Raw genomic sequence first — 20,416 nt, forward strand, 5'->3', positions numbered from 1 at the left:
CCACTATCCCATGCCTCCTTACTTTCTGCATAAGCCTACCATGGGGAACCTTATCAAATGCCTTACTAAAATCCATGTACACTACATCCACTGCTTTACCTTCATCCACATGCTTGGTCACCTCCTCAAAGAATTCAATAAGACTTGTAAGGCAAGACCTACCCCTCACAAATCCGTGCTGACTATCCCTAATCAAGCAATGCCTTTCCAGATGCTCAGAAATCCTATCCCTCAGTACCCTTTCCATTACTTTGCCTACCACCGAAGTAAGACTAACTGGCCTGTAATTCCCAGGGTTATCCCTATTCCCTTTTTTGAACAGGGGCACGACATTCGCCACTCTCCAATCCTCTGGTACCACCCCTGTTGACAGCGAGGACGAAAAGATCATTGCCAACGGCTCTGCAATTTCATTTCTTGCTTCCCATAGAATCCTTGGATATATCCCGTCAGGCCCGGGGGACTTGTCTATCCTCAAGTTTTTCAAAACGCGCAACACATCTTCCTTCCTGACAAGTATCTCCTCAAGCTTATCAGTCTGCTTCACGCTGTCCTCTCCAACAATATGGCCCCTCTCATTTGTAAATACTGAAGAAAAATACTTGTTCAAGACCTCTCCTATCTCTTCAGACTCAATACACAATCTCCCGCTACTGTCCTTAATCGGACCTACTCTCACTCTAGTCATTCTCATATTTCTCACGTATGTGTAAAAGGCCTTGGGGTTTTCCTTGATCCTACCCGCCAAAGATTTTTCATGCCCTCTCTTAGCTCTCCTAATCCCTTTCTTCAGTTCCCTCCTGGCTATCTTGTATCCCTCCAGCGCCCTGTCTGAACCTTGTTTCTTCAGCCTTACATAAGTCTCCTTCTTCCTCTTAACAAGACATTCAACCTCTCTTGTCAACCATGGTTCCCTCACTCGACCATCTCTTCCCTGCCTGACAGGGACATACATATCAAAGACACGCAGTACCTGATCCTTGAACAAGTTCCACATTTCACTTGTGTCCTTCCCTGACAGCCTATGTTCCCAACTTCTGCACTTCAATTCTTGTCTGACAGCATTGTATTTACCCTTCCCCCAATTATAAACCTTGCCCTGTTGCTCGCACCTATCCCTCTCCATTACTAAAGTGAAAGTCACAGAATTGTGGTCACTACCTCCAAAATGCTCCCCCACTAACAAATCTATCACCTGCCCTGGTTCATTACCAAGTACTAAATCCAATATGGCCTCCCCTCTGGTCGGACAATCTACATACTGTGTTAGAAAAGCTTCCTGGACACACTGCACAAACACTACCCCATCCAAACTATTTGATCTAAAGAGTTTCCACTCAATGTTTGGGAAGTTGAAGTCGCCCATGACTACTACCCTGTGTCTTCTGCACCTTTCCAGAATCTGTTTCCCAATCTGTTCCTCCACATCTCTGCTGCTATTGGGGGGCCTATAGAACACTCCCAACAAGGTGACTGCTCCTTTCCTATTTCTAACTTCAACCCATATTACCTCAGTAGGCAGATCCCCCTCGAACTGCCTTTCTGCAGCTGTTATACTATCTCTAATTAACAATGCCACCCCCCCACCTCTTTTACCATCCTCCCTAATCTTGTTGAAACATCTATAACCAGGGACCTCCAACAACCATTTCTGCCCCTCTTCTATCCAAGTTTCCGTGATGGCCACCACATCGTAGTCCCAAGTACCGATCCATGCATTAAGTTCACCCACCTTATTCCTGATGCTTCTTGCATTAAAGTATACACACTTCAACCCATCTCCTTGCCTGCAAGTACTCTCCTTTGTCATTGTTACCTTCCCCACTGCATCACTACGTGCTTTGGCGTCCTGACTATCGTCTACCTTAGTTGCTGGACTACAGATCCAGTTCCCATTCCCCTGCCAAATTAGTTTAAACCCTCCCGAAGAGTACTAGAAAACCTCCCCCCCAGGATATTGGTGCCCCTCTGGTTCAGATGCAACCCGTCCTGCTTGTACAGGTCCCACCTTCCCCAGAATGCGCTCCAATTATCCAAATACCTGAAGCCCTCCCTCCTACACCATTCCTGCAGCCACGTGTTCAACTGCACTCTCTCCCTATTCCTAGCCTCGCTATCACGTGGCACCGGCAACAAACCAGAGATGACAACTCTGTCTGTCCTGGCCCTTAACTTCCAGCCTAACTCCCTAAACTTGTTTATTACCTCCACACCCTTTTTCCTACCTACATCGTTGGTACCAATGTGCACCACGACTTCTGGCTGCTCACCCTCCCCCTTCAGGATCCTGAAGACACGATCAGAGACATCCCTGGCCCTGGCACCCGGGAGGCAACATACCTTTCGGGAGTCTCGCTCGCGACCACAGAATCTTGGGTTGAGTACGGATGGGTCTGGGTTGGGTGTAGATTGGTTTGGGTTGGGTATGAATGGGTCTGGTTGGATTTAGGTTGGGTATGGATGGGTCTGCTTTGGGTGTAGATGGGTCTGAGTTGGGTATGGATGGGTCTGGGTTGGGTATGGATGGGTCTAATTTGGGTATTGATGGGTCTGGGTTGGGTATGGATGGGTCTTGGTTGGTATGGATGGATCTGGTTTGGGTATGGATGGGTCTGGGTTGAACATGGATGGGTCTGCGTTGGGTATAGATGGGTCTGGGTTGGGTATGGATGGGTCTGGTTGGGTATGGATGGATCTGGGTTGGTATGGATGGATCTGGTTTGGGTATGGATGGGTCTGGGTTGGATATGGATGGGTCTGGGTTGGGTATAGATGGGTCTGGGTTGGATATGGAAGGGTCTGTGTTGGGTATGGATGTGTCTGGTTGGGTATGGATGGGTCTGGGTTGGGTGTAGGTGGGTCTGGGATGGGTATGGATCGGTCTGTTTTGGGTATGGAAGGGTCTGGTTGGGAATGGACGGGTCTGGTTTGGGTATGGATGTGTCTATTTGGGTATGGATGGGTCTGGGTTGGGTATGGATGGGTCTGGGTTGGATATGGATGGGTCTGGGTTGGGTATGGATGGGTATGGATTGGTCTGGGATGAGTATGGATGGGTCTGGGTTGGGTATGGATGGGTCTGTGTTGGGTGTGGATGGGTCTGGGTTGGGTATGGATGGGTCTGGGTTGGGTATGGATGGGCCTGGGTTGGTTATGGATGGGTCTGGGTTGGGTATGGGATGGGTCTGGATTGGGTATGGATGGGTCTGGGTTGGGTATGGATGGGTCTTGGTTGGGTATGGATGGGTCTGGTTGGGTATGGATGGATCTGGGTTGGTATGGATGGATCTGGTTTGGGTATGGATGGGTCTGGGTTGAACATGGATGGGTCTGCGTTGGGTGTAGATGGGTCGGGGTTGGGTATGGATGGGTCTGGTTGGGTATGGATGGATCTTGGTTGGTATGGATGGATCTGGTTTGGGTATGGATGGGTCTGGGTTGGATATGGATGGGTCTGGGATGGGTCTGGGTTGGGTATGGAAGGGTCTGGTTGGGTATGGATGGGTCTGGTTTGGGTATGGATGTGTCTGGTTGGGTATGGATGGGTCTGGTTGGGTATGGATGGGTCTGGGTTGGTTATGGATGGGTCTGGGTTGGATATGGATGGGTCTGGGTTGGGTATGGATGGGGTGGGTTGGTATGGATGGGTCTTTGTTGAGCATGGATGGGTCTGGGTTGGGTATTGGTTGAGTATGGATGCGTCTGGGTTGAGTGTGGATGGATCTGGGTTGAGTATGGATGAGTCTGGGTTTGGTATGGATGGGTCTGGGTTGGACATGGATGGGTCGAATTTGGGTATGGATGGGTCTGGGTTAGGTATGGATGGGTCTGGGTTGGATATGGATGGGTCTGGGTTGGGTATTGATGGGTCTGGTTTGGGTCTGGGCTGGGTATGGATGGGTCTGGGTTGGGTATGGATGGATCTGGGTTGGGTGTGGATGGGTCTGGGTTGGGTATGGATGAGTCTGGGTTGGGTATGGATGGGTCTGGGTTGGGTATGGATGGGTCTAAGTTGGGTATGGATGGGTCGGGTATGGATGGGTCTTGGTTGGGTATGGATGGGTCTGGTTGGGTATGGATGGATTTGGGTTGGTATGGATGGATCTGGTTTGGGTATGGATGGGTCTGGGTTGGAGATGGATGGGTCTGGGTTGGGTATAGATGGGTCTGGGTTGGATATGGATGGGTCTGGGTTGGGTATGGATGTGTCTGGTTGGGTATGGATGGGTTTGGGTTGGGTGTAGTTGGGTCTGGGATGGGTTTGGATGGGTCTGGGTTAGGTGTGGAAGGGTCTGGTTGGGTATGGATGGGTCTGGTTTGGGTGTGGATGTGTCTATTTGGGTATGGATGGGTCTGGTTTGGTGTGGATGGTTCTGGGTTGGGTATGGATGGGTCTGTGTTGGATATGGATGGATCTGGGTTGGGTATGGATGGGTCTGGGTTGAGTATGGATGGGTCTGTGTTGGGTATGGGTTGAGTATGGATGGGTCTGGGTTGAGTATGGATAGATCTGGGTTAAGTATGGATGAGTCTGGGTTGGGTATGGATGGGTCTGGGTTGGGTATGGATGGGTCTGGGTTGGGTATGGATGAGTCTGGGTTGGGTATGGATGGGTCTGGGTAGGGTATGGATGGGTCTGAGTTGGGTGTGGATGGGTCTGGGTTGGGCATGGATGGGTCTAAGTTCGGTATGGATGGGTCTGGGTTGGGTCTGGATGGGTCTGGGTTAGGTATGGATGGGTCTGGGTTGGATATGGATGGGTCTGGGTTGGGTATTGATGGGTCTGGTTTGGGTGTGAATGGGTCTGTGTTGGGTATGGATGGGTCTGGGTTGGGTGTGGATGAGTCTGGGTTGGGTCTGGGTTGGGTATGGATGGGTCTGGGTTGGGTATGGATGGGTCTGGATTGTGTAGGGATGGGTCTATGTTGGGTATGGATGGGTCTGGGTTGGGTATGGATGGGTCTGGGTTGGGTGTAGATGGGTCTGGGTTGGGTGTGGATGGGTCTGGGTTGGATATGGATGGGTCTACGTTGGGTATGGATGGGTCTGGTTTGTGTATGGATGGGTCTGGGTTGGGTGTGGATGGGTCTGGGTTGGGTATGGATTTATCTGGGTTGGGTGTGGATGGGTCTGGGTTGGTTATGGATGGGTCTGGGTTGGGTATGGATGAGTCTGGGTTGGGTATGGATGAGACTGGTTTGGGTATGGATGGATCTGGGTTGGGTAATGCATGGGTATGGGTCGGACATGGATGGGTCTGGTTTGGGTATGGATGGGTGTGGGTCGGACATGGATGGGTCTGGGTTGGGTATGGATGAAAATGATACATGAAAATCGCTTATTGTCACGAGTAGGCTTCAATGAAGTTACTGTGAAAAGCCCCTAGTCGCCACATTCCGGCGCCTGTCCGGGGAGGCTGGTACGTGATGGTTCTGGGTTGGGTGTAGATGGGTATGGGTTGGGTATGGATGGGTCTGGGTTGGGTATGGATGGGTCTGAGTTGGGTATGGATGGGTCTGGGTTGGGTGTAGATGGGTATGGATGGGTCTGGGTTGGGTATGGATGGGTCTGGTTGGATCTGGGTTCGGTATGGATTGGTCTGGGTTGGGTATGGATGGGTCTGGGTTGGATATGGATAGGTTTGGATGGGTCTGGTTGGGTATGGATGGGTCTGGGTTGGGTATGGATGGATCTGGGTTGGGCATGGATGGGTCTAAGTTTGGTATGGATGGGTCTGGGTTGGGTCTGGATTGGCTATGGATGGGTCTGGGTTGGGTATGGATGGGTCTGGGTTGAGTATGGATGGGTCTGGGTTGGGTATGGGTTGAGTATGGATGGGTCTGGGTTGAGTATGGATGGATCTGGGTTGAGTATGGATGAGTCTGGGTTGGGTATGGATGGGTCTGGGTTGGGTATGGATGGGTCTGGGTTGGGTATGGATAAGTCTGGGTTGGGTATGGATGAGTCTGGGTAGGTATGGATGGGTCTGGGTTCGGTGTGGATGGGTCTGGGTTGGGCATGGATGGGTCTAAGTTCGGTATGGATGTGTCAGGGTTGGGTCTGGATGGGTCTGGGTTAGGTATGGATGGGTCTGGGTTGGATATGGATGGGTCTGGGTTGGGTATGGATGGGTCTGGTTTGGGTCTGGGCTGGGTATGGATGGATCTGGGTTGGGTGTGGATGGGTCTGGGTTGGGTATGGATGGGTCTGGATGAGTCTGGGTTGGGTATGGATGGGTCTGGGTTGGGTATGGATGGGTCTGGGTTGGGTCTGGATTGTGTAGGGATGGGTCTATGTTGGGTATGGATGGGTCTGGGTTGGGTATGGATGGGTCTGGGTTGGGTGTGGATGGGTCTGGGTTGGGTGTGGATGGGTCTGGGTTGGATATGGATGGGTCTACGTTGGGTATGGATGGGTCTGGTTTTGGTATGGATGGGTCTGGGTTGGGTATGGATGGGTCTGTGTTGGGTATGGATTTATCTGGGTTGGGTGTGGATGGGTCTGCGTTGGGTATGGATGGGTCTGGGTTGGGTATGGATGAGTCTGGGTTGGGTATGGATGAGTCTGGGTTGGGTATGGATGGATCTGGGTTGGGTATGCATGGGTATGGGTCGGACATGGATGGGTCTGGGTTGGGTATGGATGGGTCTGGGTCGGACATGGATGGGTCTGGGTTGGGTATGGATGAAAATGAAACATGAAAATCGCTTATTGTCACGAGTAGGCTTCAATGAAGTTACTGTGAAAAGCCCCTAGTCGCCACATTCCGGCGCCTGTCCGGGGAGGCTGGTACGGGATGGGTCTGGGTTGGGTGCAGATGGGTATGGATGGGTCTGGTTGGATCTGGGTTGGGTATGGATGGGTCTGGGTTGGGTATGGATGGGTCTGGGTTGGGTGTAGATGGGTATGGATGGGTCTGGATTGGGTATGGATGGGTCTGGTTGGATCTGGGTTCGGTATGGATGGGTCTGGGTTGGGTATGGATGGGTCTGGGTTGGATATGGATAGGTTTGGATGGGTCTGGGTTGGGTATGGATGGGTCTGGGTTGGGTATGTATGGGTCTGGGTTGGGTATGGATGGGTCTGGGTTGTGTTTAGATGGGTCTGAGTTGGGTATGGATGGGTCTAAGTTGGGTGTAGATGGGTCTGAGTTGGGTATGGATGGGTCTGGGTTGGGTATGGATGGGTCTAAGTTGGGTATGGATGGGTCTGAGTTGGGTATGGATGGATCTGGGTTGGTTATGGATGGGCCTAGGTTGGATATGGACGGGTCTGGGTTGGGTATGGATGGGTCTGGGTCTCTCTCCATCACTGACTATATTTAATTGCTTGCTGAAAGTGCTTCTTGTTTTTCAGATCCTGATTTTCTAGATGGGTAACCCCGGACCAGGAACCTCACAAACGGTCAAACCCCCCGATGGTGGATGGGGATGGATGATCCTTGTTGGCTGCTTTGTGATTACAGGATTTTCCTACGCATTCCCAAAAGCTATCAGTGTGTATTTTAAAGAGCTAATGCATGATTTTCACCTTGGTTATAGCGACACTGCCTGGATCTCCTCCATCATACTCGCTATGCTCTATGGCACAGGTGGGTTATCAGAGATCAGTCTGTGGCTCAGTTCCCAGGGGAAACACTAGCCTGTTAAAAATTCCCAAAAATCAGGCATTATGAAGGGAGAAAAGGATTGCATTTATATAGCGGTCTTTGCTGTGGCCAATTCGTGCATGGCAAGATCCAACGAACATTACGATAATGAGTAGATTCCCCTTTTTTTGTGGCGTCCATTGAGGGTAAATATTGGGCAGAACACAGGGGGCAAGGGACTGGATACGGGATTCAGAACCAAAGCCCAACTTTCGTGACACGGGCTGTTCCTGCTCCCGCTGATGAACTGTCGGAGAATGTTCCCCGTTCACTACCCAAATCTCCTAATCCCCGTGTGTTCTTTTTTCAACCCAAGAAGACATGATCCCCAATAAGTACAGAGAGGAAAGGGGAGCAAAATGGTTCAGCTCCAGCTGGAGAGTTGTGGCTCCACAACATGAGGAAAGATGCAGAGATTTATGGAACGGTACCAGGAATGATTAGCTTGAATTATATGGAAAAATGAGAGGAGCCAGGTCTGTTCTGCTACCAGTAACCAGAGCAGAAAGATTGAAGGTAATTGGAAACATACGGGGTGCGCGCATAGTGGTTAGCACTGCTGCCTCATAGCGCCAGGGTCCTAAGTTCAATTCCGGCCTTGGGTGACCGTGTGGAGTTTGTATGTTCTCTCCATGTCTGTATGCGTTTCCTCCGGGTACTCCGGTTTCCTCCCACAGTCCAAAGATGTGCAGGTTCGGTGGATTGGCCATTCTAAATTGCCCTTAGTGTCCAAAAAGGTTGGGTGGGGTTATGGGATAGTGTGGGCTTAAATATGGTGCTCTTTCCAAGGGCTGGTGCAGATTCGATGGGCTGAATGGCCTCCTTCTGCACTGTAAATTCTATGACTCTATGCTTCAATCTACACCTTTAAAAACCACTTCAATCTCATCTCTTAGTTCAAGTCTTTGGTCACCCTGCCTTGTCTTAGTGACAGTGCCATTGTGGTTGGTTTCTTGTTAAAGGCATTGGAGGTGTTGAAGTCCCTGTACATTAGATCTCCTCCGCCCCCAGGAGGCTCCACATGATATTAAGTCAAACCCTAATCTTGTTGAATATTTCAATGGCTGCTCATGGATTGTGGGTGGTTGTGGGAGGCCCCAGGCTTCACTGGCTCTGCTCTCTCGTCACAGGCCCCGTGTGCAGCATTCTGGTGAATCGCTATGGCTGCCGGCCTGTCATGTTGATCGGAGGTTTACTGGCCTCCGCCGGGATGATCCTGGCATCGTTCGCTGCAAACATCACCCAGCTCTACCTGACTGTGGGAGTGGTCACAGGTATGGTGGCATCGGTAAACCATGAAAAGCTGAATTTTTAAAGGTTATCGGGCAGTCTGAACTTTTTTTGTGGTATTTATTGATTAGTTGGAGTGACAGACACTAGCCTTGCCCACCCTGACCACCAACTCTGTAAAACACCTAGTAATCCCAAGATCGGTGAACCAGTGGAGTTCAGCTCAGGATGTCCCTGTAGATGTGTCCCAGTAAATCAGGAATGTTGAATGGTCCGGGAGATACGATCCAGCACTGGGCATGTGACCTCCTCAGGAACTACCCTCCTCCTCTTCAAATCCATCATCATCACCTCCCGTGGGCAGCACGGTGGCACAGGGTTAGCCCTGCTGCCTCACGGCGCCGAAGTTCCAAGTTCGATCCCGGCTCTGGGTCACTGTCCATGTGGAGTTTGCACATTCTCCCCGTGTTTGCGTGGGTTTCGTCCCCACAACCCAAAGATGTGCAGGGTAAGTGGATTGGCCATGCTAAATTGCCCCATAATTGGAAAAATCGAATTGGATATTCTAAATTTATTTTTAAAAAACAAATGATCACCTCCCACGTCAAACCGACCCTTGAACCCTTCATCCTTGCAATCGCCCATCCCAGCACCCACCTTCCTTTTCCTGGGAATGTCCAAGAATCTGTTGTCAGCTCCCAGATCTCTGCCATTCTTTTCCACAATCCCATCCATGATTCTCTGGGGACTCTCACGCGGGGAAGTAAAGGTCCACTGTCGATTGTTGATTAAAAAAAACATCTGGCTCACTGATCACCTTCTGGGAAGGAAATCTGCCGTCCTTACCTGGTCTGGCCTACATGTGACTCCAGACCCACAGCAATGTGGTTGATCCACGCCATCTGAAATACATTAGCAAGCCACTCAATTGAGGGGCCGTTAGGGATGGGCAATAAACCCTGGCCCAGCCAGCGATACCCATAACTGATGAATGAATAGATAGATAGAGAAATACAGCACAGAACAGACCCTTGGGCCCACGACGTTGCGCCGAACATTTGTCCTAGGTTAATCATAGAATTTTGGACAATTTTTCATGGCCAATCCACCCAACCTGCACATCTTTGGACTGTGGGAGGAAACCGGAGTACCCGGAGGAAACCCACGCACACACGGGGAGGATGTGCAGACTCCACACAGACAGTGACCCAAGTCGAAATCGAACTTGGGACCCTGGAGCTGTGAAGCAATTGTGCTATCCACAATACTACTGTGCTGCCCTTAAGAAGTTAACCTTATTAGTCTACCCTTATCCATGTACCTATCCAATAGCCGCTTGAAGGTCCCTAACGTTTCCGACTCAACTACTTCCACAGGCAGTGCATAGAAAAAAAGATAAAGCTATCCAGACTGTCCTGCATTGTGATAACTTGAGTTTCACAATATTATACACACCCTCTACCCCACTCCCCTTGGTCACATGGATGCAAACAACCGAGACCAAGTTGCAAAATTCCGCTCCGACCCTTCAGAAACCACTCTAGAAGCTCGTTAGTAATAAATGAAAACAAAATGCCGGAAAAAATTCAGGAGCCGGAATTTTCCAGCCGTTCTGGGACTTTCCAGTCTCACCAATGGCGAACTCCCGCCGTGGACCATCGCCACTGCTGGCCTGGCAGCGTTGCTCCCCTTTAAAGATGACTAATTATCTCTGTCTCTTCCAGGTCTGGGATTGGCCCTGAATTTCCAACCCTCTCTCATCATGCTGGGCAGATACTTCGATAAGCGGAGACCGCTCGCTAACGGGCTAGCAGCTGCAGGGAGCCCAGTGTTCCTCACCGCCCTCTCCCCATTTGGACAGGTCCTGCTGGATTACTACGGCTGGAGAGGTGGCTTTCTCATCATGGGGGGCTTGTTACTCAATTGCTGCACGTGTGGCGCTGTCATGCGGCCCCTCGAGAGTCGGAAGGGGAGCAGCAGAGACAAGTCTGAGGCTAAGGAGATGCTTCCGGCCGCCAAGGCCGACTTCACCAGCTTGGAATTGGAGAATTACGAACCGGGTGGGACCAGCACCAAGGAGAGAGGCAGGAAGAAAGGGGCGAGCAGGAAGAGACAGAAACTGCTGGATTTCAGTGTATTCCGGAATCGAGGCTTTGTCATCTACACCATCTCCAAGTTCATCCTGGTTCTGGGACTTTTTGTACCTCCCATCATGATTGTTAACTATGCCAAAGACACCGGCGTCCCTGATAGAGAGGCTGCCATGCTGCTCTCCATCATTGGCTGCATTGACATCTTTGCTCGGCCACTGAGCGGGGTGGTGGCCGGTCTGGCCTCTGTCCGCCCTCGTGTTGCCTATTTCTTCAGTTTCTCGATGCTCTGCAATGGACTAACGGATATACTGAGCGCCAAAGCAGCCACGTACACCGGGATGATCGCTTTTTGTGTTTTCTTTGGTGTGACCTATGGGATGGTTGGGGCTCTGCAGTTCGAGGTTCTGATGGATATCGTTGGTTCCCAGAACTTCCCCAGTGCCATCGGATTGTTGCTGCTCATTGAGGCCGTCGCTGTGCTCATCGGGCCCCCGTCAGCAGGTCAGTGGACATCCAACAAGAGGTCAGATAACAACCACCCCTGACACCTTCTCCCCGATACCCCCACACCCGATAGCCCCATGTATACTCTCCAACACCCCCACTCCAATAACCCCGTACCCAACACCCCCATACCCAACACCCCCATACCCAATATCCCTATACCCAATACCCTCAGACCCAATACCCAATACCCTCAGACCCAACATCCCCATACCCAACACCCCCATACCCAATACCCCCATACCCAATACCCCATACCCAATACCCCATACCCTCAGACCCAACACCCCCATACCCAATATCCCCATACGCAACACCCCCGTACCCAATACCCCATACCCAATACCCTCAGACCCAACACCCCCATACCAACAACCCCATACCCAATATCCCCATACCCAATACTCTCAGACCCAACACCCCCATACCCAATATCCCCATACGCAACACCCCCATACCTAATACCCCCATACCCAATACCCTCAGACCCAACACCCCCATACCCAACACCCCATACCAGCAACCCCATACCCAATATCCCCATACCCAATATCCCCATACCCAATACTCTCAGACCCAACACCCCCAAACCCAATATCCCCATACCCAACACCCCCATACCCAATATCCCCATACCCAATACTCTCAGGCCCAACACCCCTAAACCCAATATCCCCATACCCAATATCCCCATACCCAATACCCCATACCCAATACCCCATACCCAACACCCCCATACCAACACCCCCACACCCAATATCCCCATATCCAATACCCCCATACCCAATATCCCCATACCCAACATCCCCATACCCAACACCCCCATACCAACACCCCCATACCCCCATACCCAATATCCCCATACCCAACACCCCCATACCCAACACCCCCATACCCAATATCCCCCGTACCCAATGCCCCGTACCCAACACCTCCGTACTCAACACCCCCGTACTCAACACCCCCGTACTCAACACTCCCGTTCCCAATACCCCCACACCCAATGCCCCCGTACCCAACAGCCCTGTACCCAATACCCCCGCACCCAACACCCCCGTACCCAACACTCCCATACCCAATACCCCCGTACCCAATACCTCCGTACCCCATACCCAACACCCCCATGCCCAACACCCCCAAACCCAATACCCCCATACCCAACATCCCCATACCCAACACCCCCGTACCCAACACCCCCGTACCCAACACCCCCGTACCCAACATCCCCGTACCCAACACCCCGTACCCAATGCCCCGTACCCAACGCCCCATACCCAATGCCCCCGTACCCAACACCTCCGTACTCAACACCCCCGTACCCAATACCTCCGTACTCAACACCCCCGTACTCAACACCCCCGTTCCAAATACCCCCACACCCAATGCCCCCGTACCCAACAGCCCTGTACCCAATACCCCCGTACCCAACACTCCCATACCCAATACCCCCCATACCCAATACCTCCGTACCCCAAACCCAACATCCCCGTACCCAACACCCCCGTACCCAACACCCCCGTACCCAATACCCCGGTACTCAACACCCCCTGTACTCAACACCCCCATACTCAACACCCCCATACTCAACACCCCCATACTCAACACCCCCATACTCAACACCCCCATAACCAACACCCCCATACCCAATACCCCATACCCAATACCCCATACCCTCAGACCCAACACCCCCATACCCAATATCCCCATACGCAACACCCCCGTACCCAATACCTCCGTACCCCATACCCAACACCCCCATGCCCAACACCCCCAAACCCAATACCCCCGTACCCAACATCCCCGTACCCAACACCCCCATACCCAATATCCCCATACGCAACACCCCCATACCTAATACCCCCATACCCAATACCCTCAGACCCAACACCCCCATACCCAACACCCCATACCAACAACCCCATACCCAATATCCCCATACCCAATATCCCCATACCCAATACTCTCAGACCCAACACCCCCAAACCCAATATCCCCATACCCAACACCCCCATACCCAATATCCCCATACCCAATACTCTCAGGCCCAACACCCCTAAACCCAATATCCCCATACCCAATACCCCCATACCCAACACCCCCATACCCAACACCCCCATACCAACACCCCCATACCAACACCCCCATACCCAATATCCCCATATCCAATACCCCCATACCCAATATCCCCATACCCAATATCCCATACCCAACACCCCCATACCAACACCCCCATACCCAACACCCCCATACCCAATACCCCCATACCCCCATTCCCAACACCCCCATACCCAACACCCCTATACCCAATATCCCCATACCCAATGCCCCGTACCCAACACCTCCGTACTCAACACCCCCCGTACTCAACACTCCCGTTCCCAATACCCCCACACCCAATGCCCCCGTACCCAACAGCCCTGTACCCAATACCCCCGCGCCCAACACCCCCGTACCCAACACTCCCGTACCCAATACCCCCGTACCCAATACCTCCGTACCCATACCCAACACCCCCATGCCCAACACCCCCAAACCCAATACCCCCGTACCCAACATCCCCGTACCCAACACCCCCGTACCCAACACCCCCGTACCCAACACCCCCGTACCCAACATCCCCGTACCCAACATCCCCGTACCCAACATCCCCGTACCCAACACCCCCGTACCCAATACCCCCACACCCAATGCCCCCGTACCCAACAGCCCTGTACCCAATACCCCCGTACCCAACACTCCCATACCCAATACCCCCCATACCCAATACCTCCGTACCCCATGCCCAACACCCCCAAACCCAACATCCCCGTACCCAACACCCCCGTACCCAACACCCCCGTACCCAACACCCCCATACCAACACCCCCATACCCAATATCCCCATATCCAATACCCCCATACCCAATATCCCCATACCCAACACCCCCATACCAACACCCCCATACCCAATACCCCCATACCCAACACCCCCATTCCCAACACCCCCATACCCAACACCCCTATACCCAATATCCCCATACCCAATGCCCCCGTACCCAACACCTCCGTACTCAACACCCCCGTACTCAACACTCCCGTTCCCAATACCCCCACACCCAATGCCCCCGTACCCAACAGCCCTGTACCCAATACCCCCGCGCCCAACACCCCCGTACCCAACACTCCCGTACCCAATACCCCCGTACCCAATACCTCCGTACCCCATACCCAACACCCCCATGCCCAACACCCCCAAACCCAATACCCCCGTACCCAACATCCCCGTACCCAACACCCCCATACCCAATATCCCCATACGCAACACCCCCATACCTAATACCCCCATACCCAATACCCTCAGACCCAACACCCCCATACCCAACACCCCATACCAACAACCCCATACCCAATATCCCCATACCCAATATCCCCATACCCAATACTCTCAGACCCAACACCCCCAAACCCAATATCCCCATACCTAACACCCCCATACCCAATATCCCCATACCCAATACTCTCAGGCCCAACACCCCTAAACCCAATATCCCCATACCCAATACCCCCATACCCAACACCCCCATACCCAACACCCCCATACCAACACCCCCATACCAACACCCCCATACCCAATATCCCCATATCCAATACCCCCATACCCAATATCCCCATACCCAATATCCCCATACCCAACACCCCCATACCAACACCCCCATACCCAACACCCCCATACCCAATATCCCCATACCCAACACCCCCATTCCCAACACCCCCATACCCAACACCCCTATACCCAATATCCCCATACCCAATGCCTCCGTACCCAACACCTCCGTACTCAACACCCCCGTACTCAACACTCCCGTTCCCAATACCCCCACACCCAATGCCCCCGTACCCAACAGCCCTGTACCCAATACCCCCGCACCCAACACCCCCGTACCCAACACTCCCGTACCCAATACCCCCGTACCCAATACCCCCGTACCCAATACCTCCGTACCCCATACCCAACACCCCCATGCCCAACACCCCCAAACCCAATACCCCCGTACCCAACATCCCCGTACCCAACACCCCCGTACCCAACACCCCCGTACCCAACATCCCCGTACCCAACACCCCCGTACCCAACATCCCCGTACCCAACATCCCCGTACCCAACACCCCCGTTCCCAATACCCCCACACCCAATGCCCCCGTACCCAACAGCCCTGTACCCAATACCCCCGTACCCAACACTCCCATACCCAATACCCCCCATACCCAATATCTCCGTACCCCATTCCCAACACCCCCAAACCCAACATCCCCGTACCCAACACCCCCGTACCCAACACCCCCGTACCCAACACCCCCGTACCCAACACCCCCGTACCCAACACTCCGGTACTCAACACCCCCGTACTCAACACCCCCGTACTCAACACCCCCGTACTCAACACCCCCATACTCAACACCCCCATACTCAACACCCCCATACTCAACACCCCCATACTCAACACCCCCATACTCAACACCCCCATACTCAACACCCCCATATCCAATACCCCACTCCAATACCCCAACACCCAATACCTTCCTCTCCAAAGCCCTCACGCACAATACACTCCTCTCCAATACCACCACACTCACTCTCCAATACCCACTCTCCAATACACTCACCCTCAATAGCCCCATACCTGATACCTCACTGATTCTCAGCCCAAATCTCTAATCCCCCTGTACCTCCCCCATCATTCCACCTCATACTGCATAGTCCCACCCCAATCTCTCCATTAACTCCACACCTCAATACCTCCAATACTCCCACTCTCCAGGTCTCGTTACAAGTGATTTTATCCAGGAATTTGTTATATAATTCCGTTTGCTACATTGACCAATGTCTCTGCAATTGTGACTTTCTTGAATGCATTGCTCTATTGTAAAAGGCATGATTTTCCTGGCCCCGGGGAGAGGAGTGGAGTGGGTGGCTAGGCAGGAAGATACCCTGGGGTGGGGGCAGGAATCTGGAATGGCCTCTACTACAAGGACGCAAGCCTGTATATTCAGGACTCCAAGGAGGGGCCATTCAGAGTGTTTGCTGGCATTTTGATGGCGCTAGTCTGGTCCCTGGTGCAAGTGGAGGCTGGCAGCATCATGGAGGCTCGCTCCTTGTGCCAGTCTGAGATGTGCCAGGCCATCAGAGCCAGAGGCTTCATTCCCCCAAAATGTGAGGAAGTAATGCAGCAGGCTTCTCTTGGGGCCCAAATGGAGGCGTGCCCCATCAACCAAAGGGGCCGATATACATGGCCCCTCTTTTTTTAAAAAAGTACTTATTTGGACCCTCGCGAAGGGCGCCACCACTATTAATTGCCTCATATTTTACCTACCCGGCTTAGAAGTGCCCACTTCTCTCGATGGGGCTGCCCTGTACTTGGCTCAGCGGTAAATGGAGCCCATCTGCCATCATTGGGTGGCATGGTGGCATAGTGGTTAGCACTGCTGCCTCACAGCTCCAGGATCCCAGGTTCAAATCCGGCCTTGTGTGATTGTGCGGAGACCGTGTGCGCGTGGGTTTCCTCCGGGTGCTCCGGTTTCCTCCCACAGTCCAAAGATGTGCAGGTCAGGTGGACTGGCCGTGCTAAATTGCCCCTTAAGTGTCCAAAAGGTTATAGGGATAGGGTGGAGGTGTTGGCTTAAGTAGAGTGCTCTTTCCAGAGGCCGGTGCAGACTCAATGGGCTGGCTGGCCTCCTTCTGCACTGGAGGGATTCTATGTAAATTAATTGGAAAGCAGCCAATTAAGATGCTGCCTTCAGGAAGACAGCTCTCCCGCTCTGGCTCCCGCCAAGTGCGGGCTGAGGACCCCCCCGTTTGATTCCCAAAGTCCGGGTCCTGAAATGAAAATGAAAATCGCTTATTGTCACGAGTAGGCTTCAATGAAGTTACTGTGAAAATCCCCTAGTCGCCACATTCCGGCGCCTGTCCGGGGAGGCTGGTACGGGAATCGAACCGTGCTGCTGGCCTGCTTGGTCTGCTTTAAAAGCCAGCGATTTAGCTGAGTGAGCTAAACCAGCCCCTCCCAATGTGCCCCGCCCAAAGTTTCTGATGTTGAGGTGGACAACTGGGTGGTCAATTGTTTCTGGGTAGAGTTTTGGCTGGAGGCCTGAAGACAAGGTTGAATCTCTGTCTGACTCTTCTCCCCCCAGGCCGTCTGGTTGACACTTACAGGAACTACGAGCTCATCTTCTACATGGCGGGATCGGAACTCATCCTCTCTGCCGTCTTCCTGTCAGTGGCCTTCTACTTCTGCCTCAAGCGAGGCCAGCCCAAAAGCCAGCGGGAAAGCGTGGAAGTGGAAGACGCCAGCTGTGGAACGGCAGCAGGTATGGAGCGAGACTACCCGCGGGGCCTGAGCACAGGCCCCACGGATGAAGGATCCCTGGACCAGAGGCTGAGCGGAGATGAGAGGGACCAATGGGGTGGCAGCAATGTGAGAGGCGCAGACAGTGAGGCTGCAGCACCAGCAGAGTGCTCCGAGCAACACTATCACACTCATTCCCAGGGATAATCTCTGTACTGGATGCAAACTACTAAAGGTTAGCCCTCTCCCTTAATCCCGTTCTCTCTCCTTCCCTTTTTATCTCTCCCTCTGCTCTCCCTTTCTCTCATCAAAACCTGGCAATAAAGACCTTGCTGGCTAGTGAATGTCCTGCACTCTGTGCAATGCTCTGCCTACTACTCTGCACATCAGTGAATATCCTGCTATCTTCCCATTGACGTCTGTTACTGCCCCGGCTCTGTCCTGCCTTTACAATTGCCCCTCCATGTGCCCCGTCCTCCCCTTGCCTTCCCACTTTCACTCTCTTGTTCCCTCTCCATTCTCTCACCTTTTCCTTGCACTTTAGTTCCCTCACCTCCCTCGTGTCCCTTTTCCTTCAACTCTCTCCTTTCCCTCATGCCCCATCCCATCTCTCATTTCTCCCTTGCCCCTCCTTCATTTCCTTTCCCTCTCTTGTTCCCCCCTTCCTCTCCACCTCTCTCCATCTCATTCCCTTCCTCTACCTCCCACTCTCTCTCTCCTCCTATCTCCCTTGTCTTTCCTTCTCCTCCCCTACCTCTCTCTCTTAATCCCTCTCCCTAACTCCATCATTTTTCCTGGTCCCTGTCTTCTGCACTTTCCTCGCTCATGCTTTTATACTTTTTCTCTCCTCCCTCCCTCCGGGAAGTGCTCTTTCAGAGGGCCAGTGCAGACTCAATGGGCCGAATGGCCTCCATCTTCACTGGTGGGATTCTATGGATTCTCTTGTTCCGTTTCCCTCTTCTCCCTCCCATCCTTGCTTCCCTCCGGTTTTCATCTCTCTTTTCATCTCACCTTTGCTCCCTCGCAATTTGGTCTTCGCCCAGTTCGTTTCTGATCAATACACACGGCCCTCACTATGACATAATGGCTGTAAGTTAAAGGAAATGTTCTTTGTTGAATTTGAGAGGGATATTTTACAATTAATGGCTGGAGAGAAAGAAATGTTTAAATGATGCTTAAATAAGAAGAAGTAAGTTTGTGAAAGACCATTGGGCAAATCTCAGCGATTCAGAGAGTCAAACCAATCAAATAATGGGTTAGGGCTGTAGAAGTGCAGTGCAACTATTACGGTTATTAGTCACCATGGAACTTTTATAATGTGAGTGGGTGTAAATGGGAGATCTGTAAATGTCTTTGTGTGGAACAGTGAGGACTGGTATGTTAGAGTCAGTATAACTGAGAATATGAGTGAGTGATTGAGGAGAAATGAGCGTAAGTGTGAGTGTGTTTAAGTATTCACTAAATCATCCATAACCTTGAGTGTCCTGCCCCTGCCTCGAAAGGAATACATATTAAATTGTTCTTGTCCTATGATTGACTTCCATCTCAATAAAAACCTCAACAATTCACTTTAGTTGCATATATTCATTTTGAAGTGAGACCCTCGATGCCAGAGTGATATTGTCCCCTGATGGGGACTCCTGACAGTGCAGAACCATCTTCTCCATGTCCCAGATATGCAGATGGGAATCTACAACATGAGGGTGTAATAGAAACTGTCCTCCCTAAATAGCTGTAGGAAGCGGGGGGAAGGCAGGGAACCTATAGGTTGTGAGTTGAGGGGGACCCAGATATGCAAGAATATAGAAATCAATAAGTAACATAGTCACAGGCCAATTGTTCCAGTGAGGGGAGGAAATCAGTCATATTCCCCACTGTGCCGCCCCAGATTAAATTTAACACAAGAAAAAGAAAGAGGGTGGTTATGGATTCCAGGGTGTCTGGAATTGATTCCAGGGCAGACACGGTGGCACAGTGGTCAACACTGCTGCTTCACAGCGCCAGGGACCAGGTTCAATTCCAGCCTTGGGTGACTGTCTGTGCGGAGTTTTCATGTTCTTCCCATGTCTGCGTGGCTTTCTTCCGGGTGCTCCGGTTTCCTCCCACTGTCCATATAGTTAGATTAGAGCAGGGGTTAGGTGATAGGATGGTGTTGCTGGGGAGGGGGAGGGAGGGTTGTTCTGCTGACGGGGATGGAAACTGGGCAAGGTAACAGTGAGGAGGTCATGGGTGGAGCCGGCCAGGAGGCGCGCCAGAGGAAGCACAACACATGGCTGGGGGGGTGGCCAAGGAAAGGGGATGGCTGATCGGCAAGGGGGGGGATGGCGAAGTGCCCCCCAACCAAGCTGATCACCTGGAATGTTAGAGGGTTAAACGGGCCAGTGTTTGAGCATCTGCGGGTTCTGAGGGCGGACATAGTCTTGTTGCAGGAGACGTACCTGAAAGTGACAGACCAGGTTAGGTTAAGGAAGGGCTGGGTCAGTCAGGTCTTTCATTAGGGGCTTGATTCGAAGACGAGGGGGGGGGGGGGGGGGGGGGGGAGAGAGGGGGGTTGCATTCCTGATTAATAAAAGGGTACAATTTGAGGCGGAGGGCACAGTCGTGGATCGGAGTGGCAG

The 20,416-nt window shown here is 52.3% G+C and overlaps 1 protein-coding gene across 3 annotated transcripts in view; it reads left to right on the plus strand.

Moving 5' to 3' along the window:
• Positions 1-19,366, plus strand: part of LOC119956588 (monocarboxylate transporter 3-like) — a 45,379-nt gene extending 26,013 nt beyond the window's left edge. For 2 of the 3 annotated variants that reach the window (XM_038783911.1, XM_038783912.1), the window contains exons 2-5: positions 7,357-7,591; positions 8,779-8,922; positions 10,603-11,472; positions 17,644-19,366. In XM_038783911.1, coding sequence (XP_038639839.1) covers positions 7,372-7,591; positions 8,779-8,922; positions 10,603-11,472; positions 17,644-18,005 — 1,596 coding nt within the window. In that variant the 5' untranslated portion in view covers positions 7,357-7,371 and the 3' untranslated portion in view covers positions 18,006-19,366. The remainder of the gene's footprint in view (positions 1-7,356; positions 7,592-8,778; positions 8,923-10,602; positions 11,473-17,643) is intronic. The other variant, XM_038783913.1, reaches the window with a different exon arrangement.
• The last annotated feature ends 1,050 nt before the right edge of the window (positions 19,367-20,416 follow it).

Source organism: Scyliorhinus canicula, chromosome 23 (assembly GCF_902713615.1).
Source record: "Scyliorhinus canicula chromosome 23, sScyCan1.1, whole genome shotgun sequence".
Classification (NCBI taxonomy): domain Eukaryota; kingdom Metazoa; phylum Chordata; class Chondrichthyes; order Carcharhiniformes; family Scyliorhinidae; genus Scyliorhinus; species Scyliorhinus canicula.